Here is a 26,756-nt window from a genome sequence, read left to right on the forward strand (position 1 = left end):
GGCGGCGCCTGTAGTCCCAGCTACTCGGGAGGCTGAGGCAGGAGAATGGCGTGAACCCGGGAGGCGGAGCTTGCAGTGAGCTGAGATCCGGCCACAGCACTCCAGCCTGGGTGACAGCGCGAGACTCCGTCTCAAAAAAAAAAAAAAAAAAATAAAAAATAAAAAATAAAAAATAAAAAAGGTCCCATCTTAGTTTATCTTCTGGGTCTCAGACCTCAGCTCTCCTCTGTGCTTGTGCACTGAAGAGGAAATAGACGATTCTCCACGCACTGGGCCTGGTGGCTTCCAGAGGGCAGGCTGAGGGTCAGCAGCCTACCCTCAAAAGGTTGGGAGGCTCAGGTTATAGCACCAAAGTGTCCCTGAGACCTGGCTATGGTTCACATCTAGAGGGTTCTTGATAACAGATTATCCCTTGGCAGAGAGGGCAGAAGTTACACCACTGATGTGGAATGCCTTTCCTCAGCAGAAACCTTTGCACCCTGAATACCTTGGCCCTGCCACCATCACCAACCATCCTTCACGAAACACGTCTTCGCTGCCTGACAGGGGCAGGCAGCAGACAGTGTGCTTGAGTAGTCACCGCCTCCCATGTGCAGCCTTACCGTTTGCGAACAATGTTAATATTCTTCTCTAGCAGGTCATAGTGGATGTACTCGTTGGGCTCAAAGTGGCTCATCGCCACCTTGGCTCGTTGGCACAGGACTGAGGCCACATGGTACTGCCGCACACCCAGAGCTTTCTGCAAGAAGAAACATGACAGCCATTGTCAATGGAGCACTTAGGAGAGTCCATCCCTGAGGGCAGCTCAGTATGGTGAAAAAAATCCAGGAATTAAAGTGTCAAGAGCTGTTCAGTAACTGCAGCCTCAGCTTCCTCATCTGCAGCACAGGGGATGACAAAGCAGCCACAAGGAACACAGCCTGGGGTAGGAACAAAGTGCAAGGGATTTACAGGCAAAAATCGCTGGGATCAAAGTCAACTTCTATCATGTAAGGTATATCAACATAAGAAAAGCCCTCATTGTCTAAAACCCAGAGGAGATAGAAAACAGGGATATACCCAGCTCTGGTGATCACACAGGGGTCTGGGAAGGTTAAATGAGACCGTGAAGTGAAAGTGCTCATTAAGCTGGAAAACACTACCCAAACCGGAGCTATTAGTCTACCTGCACTATAAGCTTCTTGAGGACTGAGATCAAGCCTTATTTATCTTATTCATTTCTATGTCTGGACTACCTGGCACATACTGGAGATCCAACAAACATCTGTGGGTCAGAGGGAGGAATGAATGAGGAAAATCCTACCCATGGGCTTTGGATGTTTCCTCATCCTTTCAAAAGGTGGTGCCTAATTCTCCTCCCACCTTTTTTTTTTGAGAGGGAGTCTCGCTCTCTGGTACAGGCAGGAGTGCAGTGGTGGGGTCTCAGCTCACTGAAACCGCCACCTCCTGGGTTCAAGCTTCAGCTTCTCCTGCCTCAGCTTCCCAGTAGCTGGGATTACAGGCACGTGCCACCATGCCCAGGGCTAATTTTTGTATTTTTAGTAGAGACAGAGTTTCAACATGTTGGCCAGGCTGGTCTCGAACTCCTGATCTGAAGTGATCCATCCGCCTCGGCCTCCGAAAGTGCTGGGATTACAGGCATGAGCCACCATGCCCAACCATTACCCTCCCTTTGACCGTATGACAGACTTAATTCTACTTTATAGAATGTGACAAGTGATGCTATGGGACTTCGAGACTAGGTCATAAAAAGAACAGCTTCTGCCTGGCTTGCTCGCTCTCTTGGATTGCTCTAGGGCAAGACAGTCCCCATGTTGTTAAGCAATCCTGGGAGAGGCCCACCAAGACAGGAACAGCGGCCTCTTGTCTATAACCAGCACCACCTTGCCAGGTGTGGGTGAGCCACCTTGCAAGCGAACGCTCCAGCCCCGGTTCAACCTGTCAGATGGCTAGCCCCAGCTGACATCTTCACTGCAACTTCTGGAGAGTCCCCAAGCCAGAACCACCCAGCCAAGCCACTCCCAAATTCCTGGCCCACAGAAATATGAGATAAATGCTTGTTGTTTTAAGCTTTTAAGTTTGGGGGCAATCTGTTACACAGCAATAAATGATTTTTTTTTTTTTTTTTTGAGACGGAGTCTCGCTCTGTCGCCCAGGCTGGAGTGCAGTGGCCGGATCTCAGCTCACTGCAAGCTCCGCCTCCCGGTTTTACGCCATTCTCCTGCCTCAGCCTCCCGAGTAGCTGGGACTACAGGCGCCCACCACCTCGCCCGGCTAGTTTTTTGTATTTTTTTTTAGTAGAGACGGGGTTTCACCGTGTTAGCCAGGATGGTCTCAGTCTCCTGACCTCGTGATCTGTCCGTCTCGGCCTCCCAAAGTGCTGGGATTACAGGCTTGAGCCACGGCGCCCGGCCTATAAATGAATGATTGTTATGGTGGGATCTGTATTAGTTAATTTTTTTTTTTTTTTAAGAGACAGTGTCTTGTTCTGTTGCCCAGGCTGGAGTGCAGGGGCAAGATCATACTTCCCTGCAGTCTGAAATTCCTGAGCTCAAATGATCCTCCCACCTTAGCTTCCTCGGTAGCTAGGACTACAGGCACACACTACTACACCCAATTATTTAATTAATTAATTAACTTATTTTTGAGACGGAGTCTTGCTCTGTCGCCAGGCTGGAATGCAGTGGCGCGACCTCGGCTCACTGCAACCTCCACCTCCTGGGTTCAAGCACTTCTTCTGCCTCAGCATCCTGAGTAGCTGGGACTACAGGCGTCCCCCACCACGCCCAGATAATTTTTGTATTTTTAGTAGAGACAGGGTTTCATCATGTTGGCCAGGATGGTCTCGATCTCTTAAACTCATGATCTGCCCACCTTGGCCTCCCAAGGATTTTTTTTTTTTTTTTTTTTGAGACGGAGTCTCGCTCTGTCACCCAGGCTGGAGTGCTGTGGCCGGATCTCAGCTCACTGCAAGCTCCGCCCCCCGGGTTCACGCCATTCTCCTGCCTCAGCCTCCCGGGTAGCTGGGACTACAGGCGCTGCCACCTCGCCCGGCTAGTTTTTTGTAGTTTTTTTTAGTAGAGACGGGGTTTCACCATGTTAGCCAGGATGGTCTCGATCTCCTGACCTCGTGATCCGCCCGTCTCGGCCTCCCAAAGTGCTGAGATTACAGGCTTGAGCCACCGCGCCCGGCCGGTTTTTTTTTTTTTTTTAAGGGAGTCTAACTCTGTTGCCCAGGTTGAAGTGCAATGGCATGATCTTGGCTCACTGCAACCTCCGTCTCCCGGGTTCAAGCAGTTCTCCTGTCTCAGCCTCCCAAGTAACTGGGACTACAGGCGCATGCCACCACACTTTGCTAATTTTTGTATTTTTAGTAGAGGTAGGGTTTCTACATATTGGTCAGGCTGGTCTTGAACTCCTGACCTCAGGTGATAAACCTGACTCAGCCTCCCAAAGTGCTAGGATTACAGGTGTGAGCCACCGCACCCACCCTACCTCTTTAATTTTTTTGTAGCAACAGGGTCTCATTACATTGCCCAGGCTGATCTCAAACTCCTGCCTCAGCCTCCCAAAGCAGAGATTACAGGCATGAGCCACTGTACCCGACCTGTATTAGTTAATTTTAAACTATGAATAATAACCTTCAAGGGTACCTTGTTACCACAGAAGAATAAATGCATCCAAAGAAATGATAGCAAGAGGCCGGGTGCAGTGGCTCACACCTGTAAACCCAGCCCTTTGGGAGGCCAAGGTAGGCAGATTTCCTGAGGTCAGGAATTTGAAACCAGCCTGTTCAACGTGGTGAAACCCCGTCTCTACTAAAAACACAAAAATTAGCCGGGCGTGGTGGCGGGCATCTATAATCCCAGCTACTTAGGAGGCTGAGGCAGGAGAATCATTTGAACCCAGGGGCAGAGGTTGCAGTGAGCCAAGATCACCCCACTTCACTCCAGCCTAGGTGACAGAGGGAAATTCCATCTCAAAAAAGAAAAAAAAGAAAAGAAAAAAAAGGAAGAGAAGGGAAGGGAAGGGAAGGGGAGGGGAGGGGAAAGAAAAGAAAAGAAAAGAAAAGAAAAGAAAAGAGAAAAGAAAAGAAAAGAAAAGAAAGAAATGACAGCAAGAAGGGAAGAGCTGCTTACTTTCTAGGTGGTTGGTGTTCCTCGTCATACCCTGGGTAAGGGAAGAGGCAAAGCTGAAACCACTGCCCCAGGCTCCCTTCTTTATGTCACTCGGATATATAATCCAAATACTGTCAACCTCAGCACCTAAACCCAGTATGTACCCAGAGCAGCCATTCCCTGTTTGAGTCACCCAGCAGTGAGAATAGGCCACATTCTGAAACAGCACCCCCGACCATCATCCATTCTAACCTGTCTATGGCAGGGGCGACATCCCCAGTCCAGACTTCACATCCATTTGCCCCCAAGCTCAAACCTGACTGATGGCTCCTCACTGCCTGCCTTACTGGGTAGGTGCAAAGAACCCACCAATGACATGACGTCAAAGGACCTTCCACAGTGCATGTGCATGGGAAGAAGGTAGTACATTTCTGCTGCAGTGATAAACACTATCCCTGTGACACGGGGAGGAGCCCAGTGCATGGGGTGGATGGAGGAGCAGAGCCCTGGGTTTCAGGATGGCCCCACAACTTACCGATCCTGGACAATTTAACCTCTCCAAGCAATCGATTTTTCACACAGCTATTGTGAGGATCTGGAGAGATTATATAGAGTACTGAGTACGTGTCCATGATTATTACCCTGTGCATTCCTAAGTGTACACACAGCTACCCCTACCATGTTCTTCACACAAACGAGAAACCATATAAGTTGTTCTGCAACTCATCTTTTTCTTTTTTTTTTTTTTTTTTTTGAGACGGAGTCTTGCTCTCATCACCCAGGCTGGAGTGTAGTGGCATCATCTCAGCTCACGGCAACCTCTGCCTCCCAGGTTCAAGCAATTCTCCTGCCTCAGCCTCCCAAGTAGTGGGCACTATAGGCATGCACTACCATGCCCAGTTAATTTTTGTACTTTTTTTGGCGGAAATGGGGTTTCACCACATTGCCCAGGCTGGTCTCAAAACTCCTGACCTCAAATGATCCACCCACCTTGGCCTCCCAGAGTGCTGGAATTACAGGTGTGAGTCACCACGCCCAGCCTGCAACTCATCTTTTTCATTTACTAACAAATCTCAGACATCTTTCCAATGTGAAATTACCAATCTGTTTCTTTATTTTTACAAATTAATTGCCCTAAGTTTCAGTTTCCTTAGAAATAAAAACAACTGTAACAATACCTTTATTGCCTGGTGCAGCAGGCAAGACAATGCACTGTAATCTTATCTACGGTACCAGGACAAGGCAAAGCTCCAATTCCCACAGCCAGGGCACAGTTAAGCTAACTACAGACTATATCTCAATACCTACAAATAGGCTTCAGAAATAATGCTGGGCCAGGAGCAGTGGCTGATGCCTGTAATCCTAGCACTTTAGGACACAGGAAGGTTGCTTGAGACCAGGAATTCAAGACCAATCTGGCCAACATAGTAAGAGCTGTCAAGGACAAAATAGGCCAGGCACAGTGGCTCACACCTGTAATCCCAACACTTTGGGAGGCTGAGGGAGGAGGATCAGTTGAGCCCAGGAGTTCAAGACTAGCCTGGGCAAGACAGTAAGACCTCGTCTCTACAAAATAAAACAAAATATAAATTAGCTGAGTGTGGTGGCATACACCTACAGTCCCAGCTGCTCAAGAGGCAGGAGATCACTTGAGCCCATGAGTTCCAGACTACAGTGAGCTATGATCTCGCCACTGCACTCCAGCCTGGGCAACAGAGCAAGACCTTGTCTCAAAACAAAACAAAACAAAACAAGCTGGGCACGGTGACTCACGCCTATAATTCCAGCACTTTAAGAGGTTGAGGTGGGTGGATCACCTGAAGTCAGGAGTTTGAGACCAGCCTGGCCAACACTGTAAAACCCCATCTCTATTACAAATACAAAAATTAGCAGGGTGTGGTGGCAGGCACCTGTAATCCCAGCTACTCAGGAGGCTGAGGCAGGAAAATCGCTTGAATCCAGGAGGCAGAGGTTGCAGTGAGCTGAGATCCCGCCATTGCACTCCAGCTGGAGACAGAGTGAGACTCCATTTCAAAAAACAAAAAGGACAAAATCATATGTTGATACAGAATATAGCCTGGTGCGGTGGCTCACGCCTGTAATCCCAGCACTTTGGGAGGCCGAGGCAGGCGGATCACTTGAGGTCAGGAGTTTGAGACCAGCCTGACCAACGTGGTGAAACCCATCTCTACTAAAAATACATTAGTGTACGTCCGTAATCCCAGCTACTCAGGAGGCTGAGGCAGGAGAATCGCTTGAACCCGGGAGGTGGAGGTTGCAGTGAGCCGAGATTGTGCCATTGCACTCCAGCCTAGGCAACAAGAGTGAAACTCTGCCTAAAAAAAAAAAAGATACAAAATACAACTTACGGGTAAAGAAAGACTATGATGTGTCTAATATGAGACAAGCATGGTGTGACGCACCTGGAATATATTACATGGTCTAATCTTCACAGCCACCCAGTGAAGCGGCTCCTATGATTATCCTATTTTCCCAGTTGGGAAACAGAGGCATGGAGGATGAATGACAAGACCATACTGTAGGAAGCAGGATCCAAATCCAGCCTGACTGACCCATGTGCCTGCTGCTGCCCCAGGCAAGTCATTTAGCTCCTTAAACCTTCGTGCTTAATGGAGATACACTTCAGTGTTAAACACAAATGAAATCAGCTACACATTTCACCCTTAATCACCCTGCCGTTCTGCTTTCCAACTATGTGAAACTGTTCTCAACATCCAGTGCTGTCCAAGAGGACTTCCTGCCCCGATGAACAGGTTCTAGATCTGTGCTGTCTGGCATGATCTCAGCTCACTGCAACCTGTGTCTCCAGGGTTCAAGCAATTCTCCTGTCTCCACCTCCTGAGTAGCTAATTTTTGTATTTTTAGTAGAGACAAGGTTTTGCCATGTTGGTCAGACTGGTCTTGAACTCCTGACTTCATATGATCCGCCTGCCTCGGCCTCCGGATCGAGTGCTGGGATTACAGGCGTGAGTCACCGCACCTGGCCTTTTTATTTATTTTTTTAACATGTTGCCCAGGATGGCCTCAAACTCCTAGATTCAAGTGATCCTCCCACCTCGGCATCCCAAAGTGCTAGGATTACAGGGATGAGTCGCTGCACCCAGCCATGGAACGGAACTTTTTATGTCACTGAATTTTAAATTGCCAGATTGAACAGCTTAGGTTTATAAATTAGTAAGGATGCAACACTCATTCTCACTAGTATATCTGCTCATCGCAACAAAAAAGTAAAAGACAGCTAGACTTTCAGTCTTTGCCAGTTCACCTATCTTCTCCAGGCCTCAGGGGAAATCTCAGCTTGACTCCTGGCTTCAGAGCAGTGAAAGGCTGCAGTGCATGAAATGTCACATGGAAACTGTTAAAAGGGGGGCCACGTCAACATGCTCACCCTGTATTTTTTTTTTATTTCATTCTCTACAAATGGGCAAGAAATATGCTTACCCTGTAGACTGACTTCAAGGTCAAGGCCACCATGTGTTACAGTTTGAATGTGTCCCCCAAAGTTTATGTGTTGGCAACTCAATGCCCAATGTCAGTGTTGAGAGGTGGGGCCTTTAAGAGGTGATAAGGTCAGAAGGGCGCTACCCTCACAACGGATTAATGCTGTTTTTTTTTTGTTTTTTTTTTTGAGACGGAGTCTTGCTCTGTCACCCTGGCTGGAGTGCAGTGGCCGGATCTTAGCTCACTGCAAGCTCCGCCCCCCAGGTTCACGCCATTCTCCTGCCTCAGCCTCCCGAGTAGCTTGGACTACAGGTGCCCGCCACCTCGCCCGACTAGTTTTCTTGTATTTTTTAGTAGAGACGGGGTTTCACCGTGTTAGCCAGGATGGTCTCGATCTCCTGACCTCGTGATCCGCCCGTCTCGGCCTCCCAAGTGCTGGAATTACAGGCTTGAGCCACCGCGCCCGGCCTTTTTTTTTTTTTTTTTTGAGGCGGAGTCTCGCTCTCTCTCCCGGACTGGAGTGCAGTGGCCGGATCTCAGCTCACTGCAAGCTCCACCTCCCGGGTTTTACGCCATTCTCCTGCCTCAGCCTCCCGAGTAGCTGGGACTACAGGCGCCCGCCACCTCGCCCGGCTAGTTTTTTGTATTTTTAGTAGAGACGGGGTTTCACCGTGTTAGCCAGGATGGTCTCGATCTCCTGACCTCGTGATCCGCCCCTCTCGGCCTCCCAAAGTGCTGGGATTACAGGCTTGAGCCACCGCGCCCGGCCGATTAATGCTGTTATTACAGAAGTGGGTTAGTTGTCATGTGAGTCGGTTCCTGATAAAGGGCTAAGTCTGGCCCCCTTCCTCCCCTCTCTCTTATCCTTATACCTTCTACCATGTGGTGACACAGCATGATGGCCCTCACCAGATGCAGCCCCTCAATCTTCGACTTCCCATCCTCCAGAACTGTAAGAAATAAATTCGTTATCTTTCTCTTTCTTTCTCCTCCCTCCCTCCCTTCCTTCTTTTTTGACAGAGTTTCATACTTGTTGCCCAGGTTGGAGTAGTGGCGCTATCTCGGCTCACTGCAACCTCCACCTCCCAGGTTCAAGATATTCTTCCACCTCAGCCTCCTGAGTAGCTGGGATTACAGGTGCCTGCCATGATGCCTGGCTAATTTTCTTTTTTCTTTTGAGATGAAGTTTTGCTCTTGTTGCCCAGGCTAGAGTGTAATGGCATGATCTCAGCTCACGGTAACCTCTGCCTCCCGGGTTCAAGCAAGTCTCCTGCCTCAGCCTCCCGAGTAGCTGGGATTACAGGCATGTGCCACCACGCCCAGCTAATTTTGTATTTTTAGTAGAGATGGGGTTTCACCACATTGGTCAGGCTGCTCTTTAACTGCCAACCTCAGGTGATCTGCCCGCCTCAGCCTCTCAAAGCGTTGGGATTACAGGCGTGAGCAACTGTGCCCGGCCTAATTTTTTGTATTGTTAGTAGAGATGGGGTTTCATCATGTTGCCCAGGCTGGTCTGAAACTCCTGACCTCAGGTGATCTGCCTGTCTCAGCCTCCCAAAGTGCAGGGATTATAGGCATGAGTCACTGTGCCCGGCCTAAATTCCTTTTCTTTATAAATTACTCACTATGTAGTATTCTGTTATGGCAACACAAAATGGACTAAGACACCACGTATCATTCATTCATGGGCCACATATCTCATATGTTAAAAAAAAAAAAAAAAAGACTAGCTTTGGGTCTTTACCCTACTCTTAGAATAAAAATAAAAACAATTACTAATTAAGCATCTGCTCCATGCCAAGCACTTTCTGTGCCTATTCTGAATTCCAATATAATAGTGCAGGTAAGTGTTATTCCCATCTTACAGATGTGGAAACTGGAGATCAGAGAGGTAAGTCAGAATTCACTAGCTGGTATGCAGTGACTCCAGGATGCAAGCTCAGGTCTCTTTCTCTGTGATGGATCACTTCTAGATTCTGCTGCCTCTAGAATCTGGGCCAGTCCCTCTCACCTCATATGGCCCATCCTTTCCCAGCACGGTGTGATAGTTCGGATTGAAGAACTATAGTCAGATTGCCCAACCCAGCTCCACCACTTAACTGCTGTTACCCTGAGGAAGTTATTTAAGCTCCCCATGCCTTAGTTTTGTCATAAAGAAAATGAAGATAAACTTCATAGCATTGATATAAAATGAAATCATCTATATAAAGTGCTTGGCACATAGCCTATTCATAATAAAAGCATTCCATATGTGTTATACTGTATCGTTTCCTTCATAAAGGAGATGAACATAAAACTAGAAGTGGCGACATTGTGTTCTTCCTCTGGATATTGCCAGAAGCAGCGGGACTCTTCCTATTTTTCTTACTGCAGACAGCTTTTTTTTTTTTTTTTTTTTTTTTGAGACGGAGTCTCGCTCTGTCACCCGTACTGGAGTGCAGTGGCTGGATCTCAGCTCACTGCAACCTCCGCCTCCCGGGTTTATGCCATTCTCCTGCCTCAGCCTCCCGAGTAGCTGGGACTACAGGCGCCCGCCACCTCACCCGGCTAGTTTTTTGTATTTTTTTTTAGTAGAGACGGGGTTTCACTGTGTTAGCCAGGATGGTCTCGATCTCCTGACCTCGTGATCCGCCCGTCTCGGCCTCCCAAAGTGCTGGGATCACAGGCTTGAGCCACCGTGCCCGGCCTACTGCAGACAGCTTTAAAGGTCCTTGTGGCTGATTAGCATTTTCCAGAAGCCTTAGCTCATCGGGTCCTTTGGCATTCCTGACGCCCTTCTGATGTATTCCAGCTGCTCTGTACTGTTCCTCCTTGGTTACCTACCCCTTCCAACTTTGGACAAGTCATTCTAAAACTCTAAACTTATTTATTTAGATGCCTCTCTTTCTCCTCTCCAGATTATTTGTAATTTGTTAGAATTTGCCTTGGAAAGCCTTCCGTCCCTCTCAAACCCCTTCCGCTCATGGGGCCTTGGCAGTGGGATCTCATCTACCTGGTATCTGGGAAATTCAGAACCGGCCTTCCTCAAGGGCACTGAACATGATGAACTTCCTTGGCCAGAACACATTCTAAAGGGACCTGCCACAGGCCTTTACAGATGTAGTTTTTCTTCTGCTTGGAATGTTTGCTGTCCACCTCCATTCCCAATCTGCCCTTTGCCTAGGGAACATCCAATTGATCCTTCAAACTCCAAATACATTTAACTTTCTCAGGGAATCCTTCCCCAAATCCCTGGCCCTACCAGAGCCTCCTATGCCCTTTACTTCTTGAGTTCATTCATGAGATGATATCTGTCTCCAAATATTTCAGTCTGTAAGCTCCACTAGGGAGAGACTGTGTCTGTTTATTTAGAACTAAATTCCCCTGGCCTGAACAGCAAGCATGATACACAGGAGGTGTTATATAAATACCAATTAGTTAAAAAAAAGGGATGTTGCTTCTACCTTTCCAACCAGCTCTTCCTTACCAAGCAGGGTTAAATACAGAGCAGGCTGAGTTAGTCTTGTGAGAGAAAACAGTTACCAAGGCAAATCAATGCTTTATCAGTTTGAGATGCTTTTAGTCAGACTGTAAAGACGTTCAACATTTTAAAAGACAATTAGGTAATACGTATTACAATGTAAAATGTTTGTCCTCTTTGACTAGCTTTCCCTCTTCCAGGAAACGATCTAATTAAAATACATAAAAGAGCAGAGACAGGCAAAGACATTGTCTGCAGCACTGTTTTTAAGAGAACAACCCAACTGTCCATACACAGGGCACTGATTGAACACGTTCTGGCTCAGGCACCATGGAATGCCACTCTATAGCTGTTTACAAAGAAGATAATGGTGGTGGTTGCACAACATTATGAATGTAATTAATACTAATGAATTGAACACTGAAAGTGGTTAAAATGTCAAATTTTATGTTAGATTTGACCACAACTTTCTTTCTTTCTTTTTTTTTTTGAGAGAGAGTCTTGCTCTGTCGCCCAGGCTGGAGTGCAGTGGCGCAATCTCAGCTCACTGCAACCTCTGCCTCCTGGGTTTAAGCGATTCTCCTGCCTTAGCCTTCTGAGTAGCTGAGACGACAGGCACATGCTACCACGCCCAGCTAATTTTTGTATTTTTTGTAAACACAGAGTCTCACCATGTTGGCCAGGCTGGTCTTGAACTCCTGACCTCAGGTGATCCATCCGCCTCAGCCTCCCAAAGTGCTAAGATTACAGGCATGAGCCACCGTGCCCGGCCTGTAACTTTTAAATGTTGCATGATATACACATTTCTTTTGTAATCAGAAAAAGAAAAAGTAAACCAGGCAAATAGGTGAAGAAAAGCATACTCCTTAAAGTGCAGAGTAGCATAATTGTTTAGTGGCAATTTGACAATAATCAAAAGCGTTTTGGTTTTTGGAAATGTGCAAACCCTTTGTTTCAGCAAGTTTACTTACAGGAAGTTATCATTATGAAGGAAAAGGAAAAAAAAATGTACCTTTACAATAGCAGAATCTGATTACCACCATTTTAACACAGAGATCAAACGCGGCACCACCGACAGCAGGACCACCCAACACCAGGGCCTCCTGGTGACACGGCCTCACCCATGAAGAATTCTTGCCCAGAATGTTTAACCTGCATGTAAGAAAGCTTTGGAAACTTACCTCCAGAGTAAGGGGAATGCAAGGGGACAAAAGAACAATGAAACCCAGAAAGTGGACATTCTACAGGAAAACTGGCCTGGTCTCTTCAAAGAGTCAATGTCCTGGGGAAGAAAGGGCTGGGGCAGGGAGTGGGGGTGTTGGTGTAGATTAAGAGAGACATAAATGGAAAAACCAACACAATATATGTTTTTTATCAGATCTTGATTTGGAAAAAGATAGCTATCAAAGACATTTTGGAAGAAATTAAGAATGTGGTCTGGGTATTACTATTAAGAGCACTATTATTTGGCCAGTGCAGGGCTCGCAAAACCTGTAATCCCAGCACTTTGGGAGGCTGAGGCGGAAGGATGGTTTGACCCCAGGAGTTTGAGACCAGCCTGGACAATATAGTAAGACCCTGTCTCCACAAAGAAGAAACAAAATTAGCCGAGCATGGTGGCACACACCTGTAGTCCCAGTTCCTTGAGATGCTGAGGTGGGAGGACAGCTTTAGCCTAGAAGGTCAAAGATGCAGTGGGCTGTGATCATGTGTACCACTGCACTCCAGCCTGGACCACAGAGCAAGATCTTATCTCAAAAAAAGGGGGAGGTGGGGGAACTGGATTATTCCAGCTATATCAAAATCACCTGGGAGGTTTTGTAAAAACTCAGCTTCTAGGCCCTGTCACTGCCAGAGCTCTGAATCAGATCACCTGCAGTAGGGCCTAAGCATCAGTAAAAGATTACCAGGTTACTCCAAGATAGCCACATCTGGTCATCACTGGACCTGATGTTCTCCAAAGTTCCTTCCAGCTCACAGTCTATAAATATTCCTCCCCAGCAAGCAGGCTCACCAATAAACCCCCTTAATCCCCAAAGGCCTGGGGGAAAGCACAGTAATGTCAGAATGGATTTATCTGAATCAAGGAAGAAACCCCCAGAATCCAGGCCCTTCTGGCTTAGCCACAGCCTTCACCTTCATGTACAAGCAGGAAAGGAAGCAATGAGCTACACATGTGCACATGTGAAATGCAACCCAGTGTTTTGCCCCAGAATGCACGAGACTCAGAACAGCACTCGATTATGATCACGCCCCGGGCTGGTCACACAGCTTACTCTTTCTTCTATAAAACAGGGAGAATGGTCAGGCACAGCGGCTCCCGCCTGTAATCCCAGCAGTTCGGGAGGCCAAGGAGGGCGGATCACCTGAGGTCGGGAGTTCGAGACCAGCCTGACCCACACGGAGAAACCCCATCTCTACTAAAAATACAAAATTAGCCAGGCTTGGTGGCACATGCCTATAATCCCAGCCACTTAGGAAGGCTGAGGCAGGAGAATCACTTGAACCTGGGAGGTGGAGGTTGCAGTGAGGCGAGATCACGCCATTGCACTCCAGCCTGGGCAACAAAAGTAAAACTCCATCTCAAAAAAAAAAAAAAGGCCGGGCGCGGTGGCTCAAGCCTGTAATCCCAGCACTTTGGGAGGCCGAGACGGGCGGATCACAAGGTCAGGAGATCGAGACCATCCTGGCTAACACGGTGAAACCCCGTCTCTACTAAAAATACAAAAACTAGCCGGGCGAGGTGGCGGGCGCCTGTAGTCCCAGCTACTCGGGAGGCTGAGGCAGGAGAATGGCGTAAACCCGGGAGGCGGAGCTTGCAGTGAGCTGAGATCTGGCCACTGCACTCCAGTCCGGGGGACAGAGCGAGACTCCGCCTCAAAAAAAAAAAAAAAAAAAAAAAACCAGGGAGAATGATCCCTCTAGTCTACCTCACTTAACAAAGAATTCATTTAACAATGAATACCTTCCTAGGTGCCAAATGCTGTTACCATGAGGCTTCCACACTTTTCCAAGTTAAGGCACATGAACAAAATAATACATTTGGACACCGCAGAGCAGTAAGCAGACTAACCTGCTACGTGGAGGCAACCGGCAGGCTCAGCATGTCACCCTGCTAGGGTGGGGTAAGGCCAGGGCTATCTTGGCACACCCATGTCCCATCTGCTATAGCGCACCTGAGGGATGCTTAGTTGTACCACACTGGACACTGGGAACACCACCATGGGGTCCCTACCATCAGGATTACCATCTGGTAGAATAAGAAAGATTGTAGTATTATAGTTATAGTTGCTATTTTGCACATTAGGTGCAAGATTCAGTGAGGCCACAGAAATACGAGCAATCAAGCACAAAAGAAGCCAAGATTTTATCAGATCATGAACTCAAACCGGATGTTTGAGTTCAAGTTCAAAAAAACTGGCTACAGATGTCTATATGTTGAAGGTGATAACAGTAGGATGTGCTGAAAAGTTGGCCAAGGGGTGTGAGAGAAGGAGTCAAGAATATCACTTAGATTTTGGACCTAAGTAACTAGAAGAATGGGTTGCTATAAATGAAATGGGGAAGGCAACAGGAAAAGCCGACATGCAGGGTGACACTAGGAGTTTGGTTCTGGACATTGGACTATCTGATACCCAAGTGGAGAGGCCAAAGAGGCAGGTAGATTCTCATCCTAGATAAGCAGCCCTCTAGAGCTCTGTTAATTTGATGATTCATCTAGAAGTATAGATTATCACAACCCAAGATGACCCCAGATCACCAGGAATTTTTTCATTTGACAGATGAGGAGATGAATGCCAAGGTCACATACCTAGTTAACAGTAGTTAGGGGCAGAATTCAAGCCCTCCAATTCTCAAGTCAATGCTTTCCCTCCCATACTACCTCCCCAATTTAAACTAACGTCTTCCTGATTCATTAAGTATTTCTCCAGTCCCAGACTATGTGTTGTGGTGCCTGAATTTTAGATGAGAAAACATGTCAAGTAATCACTTATGGGACTGTGTAAGTGACTGTAAGAGAAATGCTATGACAGAAAAGTTAAGCTGCTACAACAGCATAAAGCTGGACAGCCTAATCTAGAATTGGGGAAGGGTTTCTCCAATAAAGTGATGTTTGATCTGAGGCTAAACAAATGGGCTTTAGGGGAAGGAGTCCAGGGAATCTGGCACAGAGAGAATAGCATATGCAAGAAAGCATTTGCAACTGAAAGAAAAGAAAACCAGCCAAGCATGGTGGCTCACGCCTGTAATCTCAGCACTCTCGGAGGCCAAGGTGGGTGAATCACCTGAGGACAGGAGTTCGAGACCAGCCTGGCCAACATGGTGGAACCCTGTATCTATTAAAAACACAAAAATTAGCCAGACATAGTGGTGGGAGCATGTAATCCCAGCTACTTGGGAGGCTGAGGCAGGAGAATCGCTGGAACCTGGGAGACGGAGACTGCAGTGAGCTGAGATTGCACCACTGCACTCCAGCCTGGGCGACAGAGAAAGACTGTCTCAAAAAAAAGAAAAGAAAAGACACGTAGCTTGGCTGTAGCAAAGTGCAGAAGAAATGGCAGAAAATAAGACTGAGGAGACAAAAAGGAACCAAGTATCATATCACGAGGGACCTTGAAGGTGTAGAAAAGCTACACAATGGGACGGGCACGGTGGCTCACGCCTGTAATCCCAGCACTTTGGGAGGCTGAGACGGGCAGATCACGAGGTCAGGAGATGGAGACCATCCTGGCTAACACGGTGAAACCCCGTCTCTACTAAAAAAATACAAAGTTAGCGGCGCATGGTGGTGGGTGCCTGTAGTCCCAGCTACTCAGGAGGCTGAGGCAGGAGAATGGCATGAATCCAGGAGGCGGAGCTTGCAGTGAGCCGAGATAGCGCCACTGCACTGGAGTGTCGGCGACAGAGTGAGACTCTGTCTCAAAAAAAAAAAAAAAAGAAAAGCTACACAATGATGCCCTAACAACTTTGAGCCACGGCTTACCTGAGTCTTGGTAGAATACCTCAATCCCCCTGGAGCCTGAAAGCGGGGGAGGCCTCTAAGGAGCTGCCCTGAGCCCACCTCCCATCTGCCTCCCTATCTCCCCACGAAGGCTGTCAAGAGACAGTTTCTCCTGCCTCTAAGTTCTGATAGGTTGAGGGGCTTTCTGCCCCAGGCCCTCACATTAGAGCTGCAAAAGGGAAGCCTCTTGGCTGCAGTCTGGACGTGGCTCTCGGTAACAGGGCACTCCACACCTCATGGCACAGTCATCAGCGTCTTTTGTTTCGGCGTCATCCTTTTTGGTATTCGGGAAGAAGACCAGGGAGCTGGTCCCCTGTGGCTTATTCTCCCTTTCACTGTCTACGTAAGTAACAAACAGCCTGATTGTGAAAGCGGCTTGTTGTATCCGGTCCAATCAGTCAGGTCTTGGCCTCGTCTTGTAAGTGTATACAAGCGTGACAGTAGGACATGTTAAATGTTTAACTTGATCCTAAAAGCAATGGGAAGCCACCGAAGGTTTAAGCAGGATCATGATAGGATCACATTTGCATGAAAAACAAAAATTGGCTGGGCGCAGTGGCTCACTCCTATAATCCCAGCACTTTGGGAGGCTGAGGCAGGCAGATCACGTGAGCAGTTCAAGACCAGTCTGACCAACATGGAGAAACCCATCTCTACTAAAAATACAAAGAATTAGCCGGTGTGATGGCGCATGCCTGTAATCCCAGCTACGCGGGAGGCTGAGACAGGAGAACTGCTTGAACCCGGGAGGCAGAGGTAGCGGTGAGCTGAGATTGAGCTATTGCGCTCTAGCCTAGGCAACTAGAGTGAAATTCCATCTCTTTTTTTTTTTTTTGAGACGGAGTCTTGCTCTGTCACCCAGCCTGGAGTGCAGTGGTGAGATCTCGGCTCACTGCAAGCTCTGCCTCCTGGGTTCCTGCCATTCTCCTGCCTCAGCCTCCCGAGTAGCTGGGACTACAGGCGCTCGCCACCACACCCAGCTAATTTTTTTGTATTTTTAGTAGAGATGGGGGTTTCATCATGTTAGCCAGGATGGTCTCGATCTCCTGACATCGTGATCTGCCTGTCTCGGCCTCCCAAAGTGCTGGGATTACAGGAGTGAGCCACTGCGCCTGGCCATGAAATTCCATCAATAAATAAATAGATAAATAAATAAATAAACAAACAAACATCGGCCAGGCACAGTGGCTCACACCTGTAATCCCATTACTTCCGGAGGCCAAGGTGAGCAGATCACCTGAGGTCAAAAGTTCGAGACCAGCCATGACCAGTGTGGTAAAACCCCATCTCTACTAAAAATACAAAATTAGCCAGGCACAGGGGCGCATGCCTGTAATCCCTGCTATTGGAGAGGCTGAGGCAGGAGAATCGCTTGAACTTGGGAGGCAGAGGTTGCAGTGAGCCGAGATCGTGCCATTGCACTCCAGCGTGGGCAACCAGAGGGAAACTCCATTTCAAAATATAAATAAATAAATACATAATAAAAATCACCACAGGATTTTGGGAGGCAGAGGTGAGAGGATCGCTTGAGGCCAGGAGTTTGAGAGCAGCCTGGGCAACAAAGTGAGAACCTGTCTCAAAAAAAAATCAAAATCAATAAATAAAAATCACTGTGGCTGCTCTGTAGAGAATGCATCTGAGATGGGCAAAGGTATTACAATAGGTTGACAGTGGCTTATCATGTAACCTATTTCCTAGCAGCACATTTGTACTGTATTATGTGCCAAGCAATAGGGCTCAGATAACAAGAAGAGTGAGACAGTCCCTACACTAATACACTAATATGTCTCAGTTTAGCCAAGATCAGGAAGTAAATGCAAAACCTCACTGTAACCTTTGAAAGAAGGATACACACACACGAGGGGCAGGAGTGGAGCACAGAGAATGAGGAGCTCTGCCTGGGATGTTTCCACAAGGCTTCATAGAGAGAGCAGCGCCTGAGCAGGGTGGCAGAGGGCAACCAGGCGTTTGCAGGGCAGGTGAAGAGAACACACAGTATGCACACAGACAGAGACTCACTGAGTGAAGTGTGCAGAAGCTGCCAATCACTCAAAATGCTGGGGGTGTAAAAGACAAAGCAGGAGGCCAGGCATGGTGGCTTGAGCCTGTAATCCCAGCAGCACTTTGGGAGGCCGAGAAAGGCGGATCATCTGGGGTCGGGAGTTCGAGACCAGCCTGACCAACATGGAGACACCCCGTCTGTACTAACAATACAAAAATTAGCCAGGTGTGGTGGCACATGCCTATAATCCCAGCTACTTGGGAGGCGGAGGTTGTGGTGAGCTGAGATTGTGCCATTGCACTCAGCCTGGGCAACAAGAGTGAAACTCCGTCTCAAAAAAAAAAAAAAAAAACAAAAAGACAAAGCAGGAAATGGTGGAAGATCAGGCTGGAAACCCAGCCAGGCAGGGGAGGGTGTGGCTCGACGTCCTAAAAACCTGAACGATAACCTGCAGTTTACAATGGGCAATATAGCACAGTAAAGATAATTTAACCCGACCAGGCACAGTGGTTCAAGGATCCCAGCACTTTGGGAGGCTGAGGTGGGTGGATCACCTGAGGTTGGGAGTTCAAGACCAGCCTGACCAACATGGAGAAACCCGGTCTCTACTAAAAATACAAAAAATTAGCGGAGTGTGGTGGCGCATGCCTATAATTCCAGCTACTCAGGAGGCTGAGGCAGGAGAATCACTCGAACCCAGGAGGTGGAGGTTGCAGTGAGCCGAGATCACACCATTGCACTCCAGCCTGGGCAACAAGAGTGAAACTCCATCTCAAAAAAAAAAAGCTGGCTCCAAGCCCAGTTCTGTCACTTACTACTACCTACGTGACAAGCACTTTTCGCCCCAATTTCCTCATTTGGAAAACAAGAATAATATCTGCAGTATTATGCAAGTAATGAAAGGATATGAATTATTCTGAGTTACTGTGAAGCATGAAATAACATGAATGGGTTCCCAAAGAATAGCAAGTATGTAATTATGTAAAATGTAAAATACTAAAAGTAATTCCAGCACTTTGAGAGGCCGAGGCAGGAGGATCGCTTGAGCTCAGGAGTTCAAGACCACCCTGGGCAACATAGTGAGACCTAGTCTCTATTAAAAAAAAAAAATTACCGGCCGGGCGCGGTGACTCACGCCTGTAATCCCAGCACTTTGGGAGGCCAAGGCGGGCGGATCACGAGGTCAAGAGTTCGAGACCAGCCTGGCCAACATAGCAAAACCCTGTCTCTACTAAAAACAAAAACTAGCTGAGTGTGGTGGTGGGTGCCTGTAATCCCAGCTACTCGGGAGGCTGAGGCAGGAGAATCTCTTGAACCCGGGACACGGAGGTTGCAATGAGCCAAGATCGCACCATTGCACTCCAGCCTGGCAACAGAGCGAGACTCCGTCTCAAGAAAAACAAAAAAATTACCAGAATTTTTCCTCTGTTATAAAAATTTCATGGAAAAAATATAGAAAAATGATAAAACACAATTTTACAGACTCCCTAAAGCCCATCCAGGGACATCTACCATCATCACCCTTCCACCAGCCTCCCTGGCCTGGTATCTTGTGGGTCCCTAATACTCAGCGACTCCAAGCAAGGCACCAAACACTAGTCTATGCTGCATCTCTCCCTCCCCACAATCCCTGGCACCATGGAATCCATTGTACTCACACTGAACAGGTGTCCCGGCTGACATTTCTGAGGAAATACAACCATGATAATACTAATCCTTATTAGTGATATTTGATACTTTTGTGGTTTTTTTTGTTTATTTGTTTGTTTGTTTTTGAGAGGGAGTCTCGCTCTGCCGCCCAGGCTGGAGTGCAGTGGCCGGATCTCAGCTCACCGCAAGCTCCGCCTCCTGGGTTTAAGCCATTCTCCTGCCTCAGCCTCCCGAGTAGCTGGGACTACAGACGCCCGCCACGTCGCCCGGCTAGTTTTTTTTTTTTTTTTGTATTTTTTAGTAGAGACGGCGTTTCACTGTGTTAGCCAGGATGGTCTCGATCTCCTGACCTCGTGATCCGCCCGTCTCGGCCTCTCAAAGTGCTGGGATTACAGGCCTGAGCCACCGCGCCCGGCCTGTTTTTTTGTTTTTTGAGACGGAGTCTCACTCTGTCGCCCGGGCTGGAGTGCAGTGGCCGGATCTCAGCTCACTGCAAGCTCCGTCTCCTGGGTTTACGCCATTCTCCTGCCTCAGCCTCTCGAGTAGCTGGGACTACAGGCGCCTGCCACCTCGCCCAGCTGGATTTTTGTATTTTTTAGTAGAGACGGGGTTTCACCGTGTTAGCCAGGATGGTCTCGATCTCCTGACCTCGTGATCCGCCCGTCTCGGCCTCCCAAAGTGCTGGGATTACAGGCTTGAGCCACCGCGCCTGGCCAATACTTTTGTTTTTAATATAATTTTTTTAATCAGAGTAACATCTGCATGCATTATTAAAATTTAAAAACTATCATTATAAAGGAAACCAGGGCTCAAGTCCCAACCCCCCATTTATCTGCCCCAAAGACAACAAACTTCAACACTTGGTGTACCTATCACAAATTCATCCTCAAACTCTCCATCGGCTACGACACTCAATATTATGAATGCGTCAGGAGATCCACCAGCCCTGTGATCTCCTGGAGCCTCTGTCTCCTTCCCCATAAGGTCTCATACCTCTCTGGAACTCACATCCATTCGTATCCTTAGAATATCCTGTCCTTCTCTTGAGTTGGATTCTTGTTTCCTGGATTCAATGGCTTTTTCTTAGATTACTCTCGTTTTGAGAGAACACATCTTCAAGTATCTGCCATCCTCCCACCTCAGCCTCCAAAAGTGCTGGGATTAGAGGCGTAAACCACCATGCCTAGCACAGTATTAAGGAAGGATAATGATGATGTCTTGGGCTTTTTTTTTTTTTTTTGAGATGCAGTCTCGCCTTGTCGCCCAGGCTGGAATGCAGTGGTACGATCTCCGCTCACTGCAACCTCCGCCTCCCAGGTTCAAGCGATTCTCCTGCCCCAGCCTCCCAAGTAGCTGGGATTACAGGCGCACGCCACAACGCTCAGCTAATTTTTGTATTTGTAGTAGAGATGGGGTTTCACTATGTTGGTCAGGCTGGTCTCGAACTCTTGGCCTCGTGATCCACCCGCCTCAGCCTCCCAAAGTGCTGGGATTACAGGCGTGAGCCACCATGCCCAGCTGGGCATATTTTTTATTTTTTATTTTTATTTTTTTTGAGACAGAGTCTCACTCTGTCGCCCATGCTGGAGTACAGTGGCACAATCTTGGCTCACTGCAACCTCTGCCTCCTGGGTTCAAGTGATTCTCCTGTCTCAGCCTCCTGAGTAGCTGGGATTGCAGGCATGCACCACCACACCCAGCTATTTTTTGTATTTTTAGTAGAGACAGGGTTTTGCCATATTGGCCAAGCTGGTCTTGAACTCTTGACCTCAAGTGATCCGCCCGCCTTGGCCTCCCGAAGTGCTGGGACTACAGGCATAAGTCACTGCACCCAGCCATATTTTTAAAAAATAACTTTACAGAGTTCTGTTTTTAGTTCCTGATTCCAAAAGTAAAACATACTGAATGCTCAGTTCAACCTCAGGCCACAGAGACATTCCTGAGATCACCCATAAGGCCATCCAACACAGTTTTCCCAAAACTGGGAAATGGGAAAATTTTTTCCCATACTTGGAGCCTACGTCTCAGGCCTTGTAAAATCCTCATTGGTAAATCCCAGGCCCTCATCTAGAAGAAATACTTTCACTGTGCCCTCGCCCTCCACTTTCCCCCACTTTCTGGGGAACAGAGGGGCCAAGGACAGGATTGAGGTGGCCTTGAAGCAGAAAATCTCCCCTCATAACTCCCATAAGCCACCGGTTCACCATGACTAGGTCAGGAAGCTCACTCTCTTCCAGAAAGCCTATTCTACTACTGGTCAGTTCTAAGATTTTAGACCAATACTTCTTAAATCAAATGAAAATGTGCCCCCATTACATCGTTCCAGCTTTGGAGATCTGAGCTCAAATCCCAGCTCCGCCCCTTACAAGCTGTATAACCTTTATCTTATTTAATCCCTCTAAACATCACTTTTTCCCTCTGTAAATGGGGAGAATGCCTTCAGAGGCTGCAATGAGGATGAAAGGAGAGAATCTAGATCAGTGCCTGGCACATGACAGGCCTAACTTCCTAGTCCTACCCTTTGGAACCAGATTAAATGAGGCCAGTCAGTCTTCCACAATCAACCCTTCAAATCACTGAAAACCACAATTGTGTCTTCTCCATCCTAAGCATCCCTATAGCACTTCCTCAGCCACAAAACAACTTCGTAATTTTACACCTAAGTGGGAGTCTCCCATCAAGGTGACCAGTAGCCAGATGCCCACAGATCTGTTTTGGAGTAAATAACACCTCCCGCACATCTCTGTGCCAGTGACTCTTGTGAACCTTGCTGTGCATAGCTCAGCCTCCCTGCCTGAACTTGCAGAGGCTCAGAGATGGGAAGGGGACTGCCTAAGGTCAAAAAGCTGGCAACTTGCAGAGGCCAAGATTTTCTCCCAACCTCTGCTTTAGGCCCAGCGGCCAGATGGGCTGAGTCCTCCACGTGGGTTGTTGGTACCAACTGCTGACCCTGAGTGCCTTTGTTGGAGTCTAGCTGGAGAATCCACAAATCTCCAGGGCTTCCAGGGAGTAAGGGAGGCTCTGCTGATCCTGCATCTACCAACACAGGACAGTGGGCAAACGCTGAGGGAAGGGGCATCCCCACAGGAGACCCCCCACATGGGAGCCAGGCACCACACAGCTAGGCAAGATAAAGGAAGAAAGGGCGCTGCGGGCAAGATGGCAACAGCTCTCTTACCCTAACAATTGTGCCAAGTGGGACTACTACAGGTCATTCTGTCCCTTGTTTACATGAGAAGACAGAGACTTGGACCAGATGGGAAAGTAAACTCCACTAAAATATAAGCTCCATGGGGACAAAAAATGGTCTATTCTGGTCACAATATATTCAGAACCGAGGACAATGTCTAACACATAGAAGTTCGAAAAAGACTTACTGATGAAATGGATGAAGGCAGAGCCGTGACACGAACACCAGCCTTCTGGATTGTGCCTTCATACTCAAGTTAAGTGCCTCTGGCAGAGGCCGTGGTGAGCAACAGCACTGGTTCAGAGCCGTGGCAGATGGGAAAAGGGACCACTCCACGGCACATCACATGTACACCCACTCAGAACTCCCTGCAACCCCACTCGGCCAAGGTCAGACATGCTGCCCTCTTCCCAAAGGATGGAGGTCTTCCCTTGGGACCACTTGTATTCAGAGAATACTACAATCCAAATGGACTGACTTTTTCTCCGGCAGGCTTCTGCCCACCTTGTCAAGCATGGTGCACACAGCAGTGCTTGTTGGGGAGCCATGTACCCGTGAGCCCCAGCACACAGAGCAAGCTACAGAGCTAAGGGTGCTGATCCACCCAAACAGGCCAGGGTCCCGGAGAGACCAGGTCTCTTGAGACAGTTGCTTTAACAAGTGACAGGAAGTCACCAAGCACCTGTCAGAGTGCCACCATGGAAACACTCCAAGACAAGTGCCGAGTCACAGAAACAGTATCCACTCTAGGGCTGGAGGGATCTGGCTTGGAATCTCAGCTTCCCTAGCTGTGGACCTCAGATAAGATTTTTTTTTTTTTTTTTTGAGACCGAGTCTCGCTCTGTCGCCCTGGCTGGAGTGCAGTGGCCGGATCTCAGCTCACTGAAAGCTCCGCCTCCTGGGTTTACGCCATTCTCCTGCCTCAGCCTCCCAAGTAGCTGGGACTACAGGCGCCAGCCACCTCGCCCGGCTAGCTTTTTTTGTATTTTTTAGTAGAGACAGGGTTTCACCGTGTTAGCCAGGATGGTCTCGAACTCTTGACCTTGTGATCCGCCCGTCTCGGCCTCCCAAAGTGCTGGGATCACAGGCTTGAGCCACCGCGCCCGGCCTCAGATAAGATTCTTTACCTCTCTGAGCCTTAATTTCCTCTTCTGTAACATGGGGGTAAAAGAGCAGAGATTTTGGCCAAGGGTAATGGCTCATGCCTGTAATCCCAGCACTTTAGGAAGCCGAGACAGGTGGATCACCACCACTACTGAGCCCAGAAATTCAAGACCAGCTTAGGCAACAAAGTGAGACTCCATCTCTACAAAAAAAATACAAAAATTAGCCAGGCATGGTGGTGTGTGTCTATAGTCTGAGCTACTCAGGAGGCTGAGGCGGGAGAATTGCTTGAACCCAGAAGTCTGAGGCTGCTGTGAGCCAAGATCGAGCCTCTGTACTGCAGCCTGGGTGACAGGGCAAGGCTCCATCTCGGAAGAACAACAACAAAAAAAAGGCAGAGATTTTGTGAGGATTAGAAAGACTTGTAAATACAGAGGAAAAAAGTCTAGAATGATAAACACAAAATTCCCCTGGGGACTGGGACGGGAAGAAGAGAAGTTTTCTGAATATACTGCATTCTGTAACAAAAAAATATACGAAAGGCATAGAGCTTGGTAGCTGGGTTTCTGGCAGGCATTCGATAAACATAAGCTGCTGTTACTCAGTTCTCCGGGGAGAATGAGATGCTGCTACTAAAACATGGCCTGCCTGCGTACTGGGGAGAGGATTATAGGCAGATGTTTTTCCACTATGCCCCCTAATTCTCCCTCCCAGTCACCAAAGATCAGAGCCCCAGGGCAGGTCCCAAGCACCAGGACAGCACATCTTGGAACTGAAAAGGCCTCATCTATCCACTCTTTCTGCATTTGAATGCCTAACACACTCACCCAACCTAGCCAAGTTGTCTCCAGCAGTGCGGAACTCATACATTGTAAGGCAGCCCATTTCACAGAAGGATGACTTCAGGCTCACATCTCTTAGCAACTAAATGCCTAGCCCTTCCTGGCAGAGAAGTCTCAGGTGGACTCTAAGCGGGCAACACAGAAATACCCATCAGTCCACACCCTCCTAAGAAGCATCTTCCCACACCTCCACTGCAGGGCTTCTAACAATTTTCTCCCCCTCCTGGTAGGCGACGCCTGGCTCCTCTCCTAAGAAACCAAAGCTAAACAATTCCCTCCTGCCAGCAGGCAGTCAGCTAGCTTGGTTGCTATGCAACTGGCAGGCACAAAAGTGATGCAGTCCTTTTCAGACGCTTGGAAAGGGAGCGAGGCGCCATGTCTCTCCAAGTCAGAGCCTCTAAATGGGTACCAGAGGCAGCAGGGGGTTCCTTTACGGAATAGGCCGATGACAGATTAGCTCATGTGACTAATTCTCTTTTGCTGCCCACATCAGTTGTACACTGTGAACTGCATACAAATCCCAAACCCTGCTCTGGCCCCACAGGCAGCAGCTCTGCACCTACACACTTGAGATGGGCATCCTCTGCAAGCTCAACAGGCAGCCCGTGAGGCTGAGCCGAAGCTCAGTCAAGGAATAAAGCTGCCTCTGTGCAACCTACCGCTCTAGCCTCTCCCCCACCAGCCTCGCTGGTATTTAGGGCAGGAGACAATCACAGTCCCAAAGACATACACCCAAACGGGCACAGAGCCGACTGAACTGTGTCCCCTATATCCAGCCCACTCGACAGAGATCAGTTTCTACTCCCTCTGGGGAAACGGTTTGGCTGACTGATTCAAAGCCTGGGTTCTGCAGTCAAATCTGCATTCATGTGCTAGCTGTGACCTCAGATGAGCTATTTAACCTCTCTGGGACTCAGTTTCATCATTGTGAAACAGGCTACTCATATGTATTTCTTAGGGTTGTTGTGAAGGACAAATGAGGCAATATTTGTAAAACAAGACCTAGTTCTGTGACTGGCGCAGAGGGCCTGATTACTCAGCAGATGGTGGGTAATGCGTTTCTCTGCTCCTCCAGGCCTGGATGGGCATCTGCTGTTGTCAGTGGGCGGACCAAACACACCACCACTACATCCATCTTCCAGGATGGGTGGCTGAGGCTGTATTTAGCCCCATCCAGCAAATCCCTCCACCTACTCATTGCTTCAGCGCCATGTATTATAGTTATTTAGATGACTCTCCCTCACCACCCTAAAAGCTCTTCCACAGACAGGGCCCTTGTCTTAGATCAGCTCTGTGAACACACTCATGACACGGTGAGTGCTTATAAATACCACAACCACAGATACCCTGCGGAAGGTGAAAGAGCCCGGTATAAGGAACTAAAAAAGTGTGGCGGCCGGGCGCGGTGGCTCAAGCCTGTAATCCCAGCACTTTGGGAGGCCAAGGCGGGCGGATCACGAGGTCAGCAGATCGAGACCATCCTGGCTAACACGGTGAAACCCCGTCTCTACTAAAAAATACAAAAAAAAAAAAAAAAACTAGCCGGGCGAGGTGGCGGGCGCCTGTAGTCCCAGCTACTCGGGAGGCTGAGGCAGGAGAATGGCGTGAACCCGGGAGGCGGAGCTTGCAGTGAGCTGAGATCTGGCCAGTGCACTCCAGCTTGGGTGACAGAGCGAGACTCCGTCTCAAAAAAAATAAAATAAAATAAAAAATAAAAAAAGAAGTGTGGCATACAAAAAAATTAACCGGGTGTGGTGGTGCATGCCTCTGGTCCTAGCTACTTGGGAGGCTGAGGAAGGAGAATCGCTTGAGCCCCAGAGGCGAAGGTTGCAGTAAGCAGAGATCGTGCCACTGCACTCCCGCTTGGGCTACAGAGTGAGACTCCTTCTCAAAACAAAAACAAAAACAAAAACAAAACAAAACAAA

The 26,756-nt window shown here is 48.3% G+C and overlaps 1 protein-coding gene across 2 annotated transcripts in view; it reads right to left on the reverse strand.

The window, feature by feature from the left end:
- ACO2 (aconitase 2) overlaps positions 1-26,756 on the reverse strand; it is a 68,368-nt gene that overhangs the window by 30,334 nt on the left and 11,278 nt on the right. For both annotated transcript variants that reach the window (XM_033233804.1, XM_033233805.1), the window contains one exon: positions 603-739. In XM_033233804.1, coding sequence (XP_033089695.1) covers positions 603-739 — 137 coding nt within the window. The remainder of the gene's footprint in view (positions 1-602; positions 740-26,756) is intronic.

This window comes from Trachypithecus francoisi, unplaced genomic scaffold (assembly GCF_009764315.1).
Source record: "Trachypithecus francoisi isolate TF-2019V2 unplaced genomic scaffold, Tfra_2.0 Lachesis_group14, whole genome shotgun sequence".
Classification (NCBI taxonomy): Eukaryota; Metazoa; Chordata; class Mammalia; order Primates; family Cercopithecidae; genus Trachypithecus; species Trachypithecus francoisi.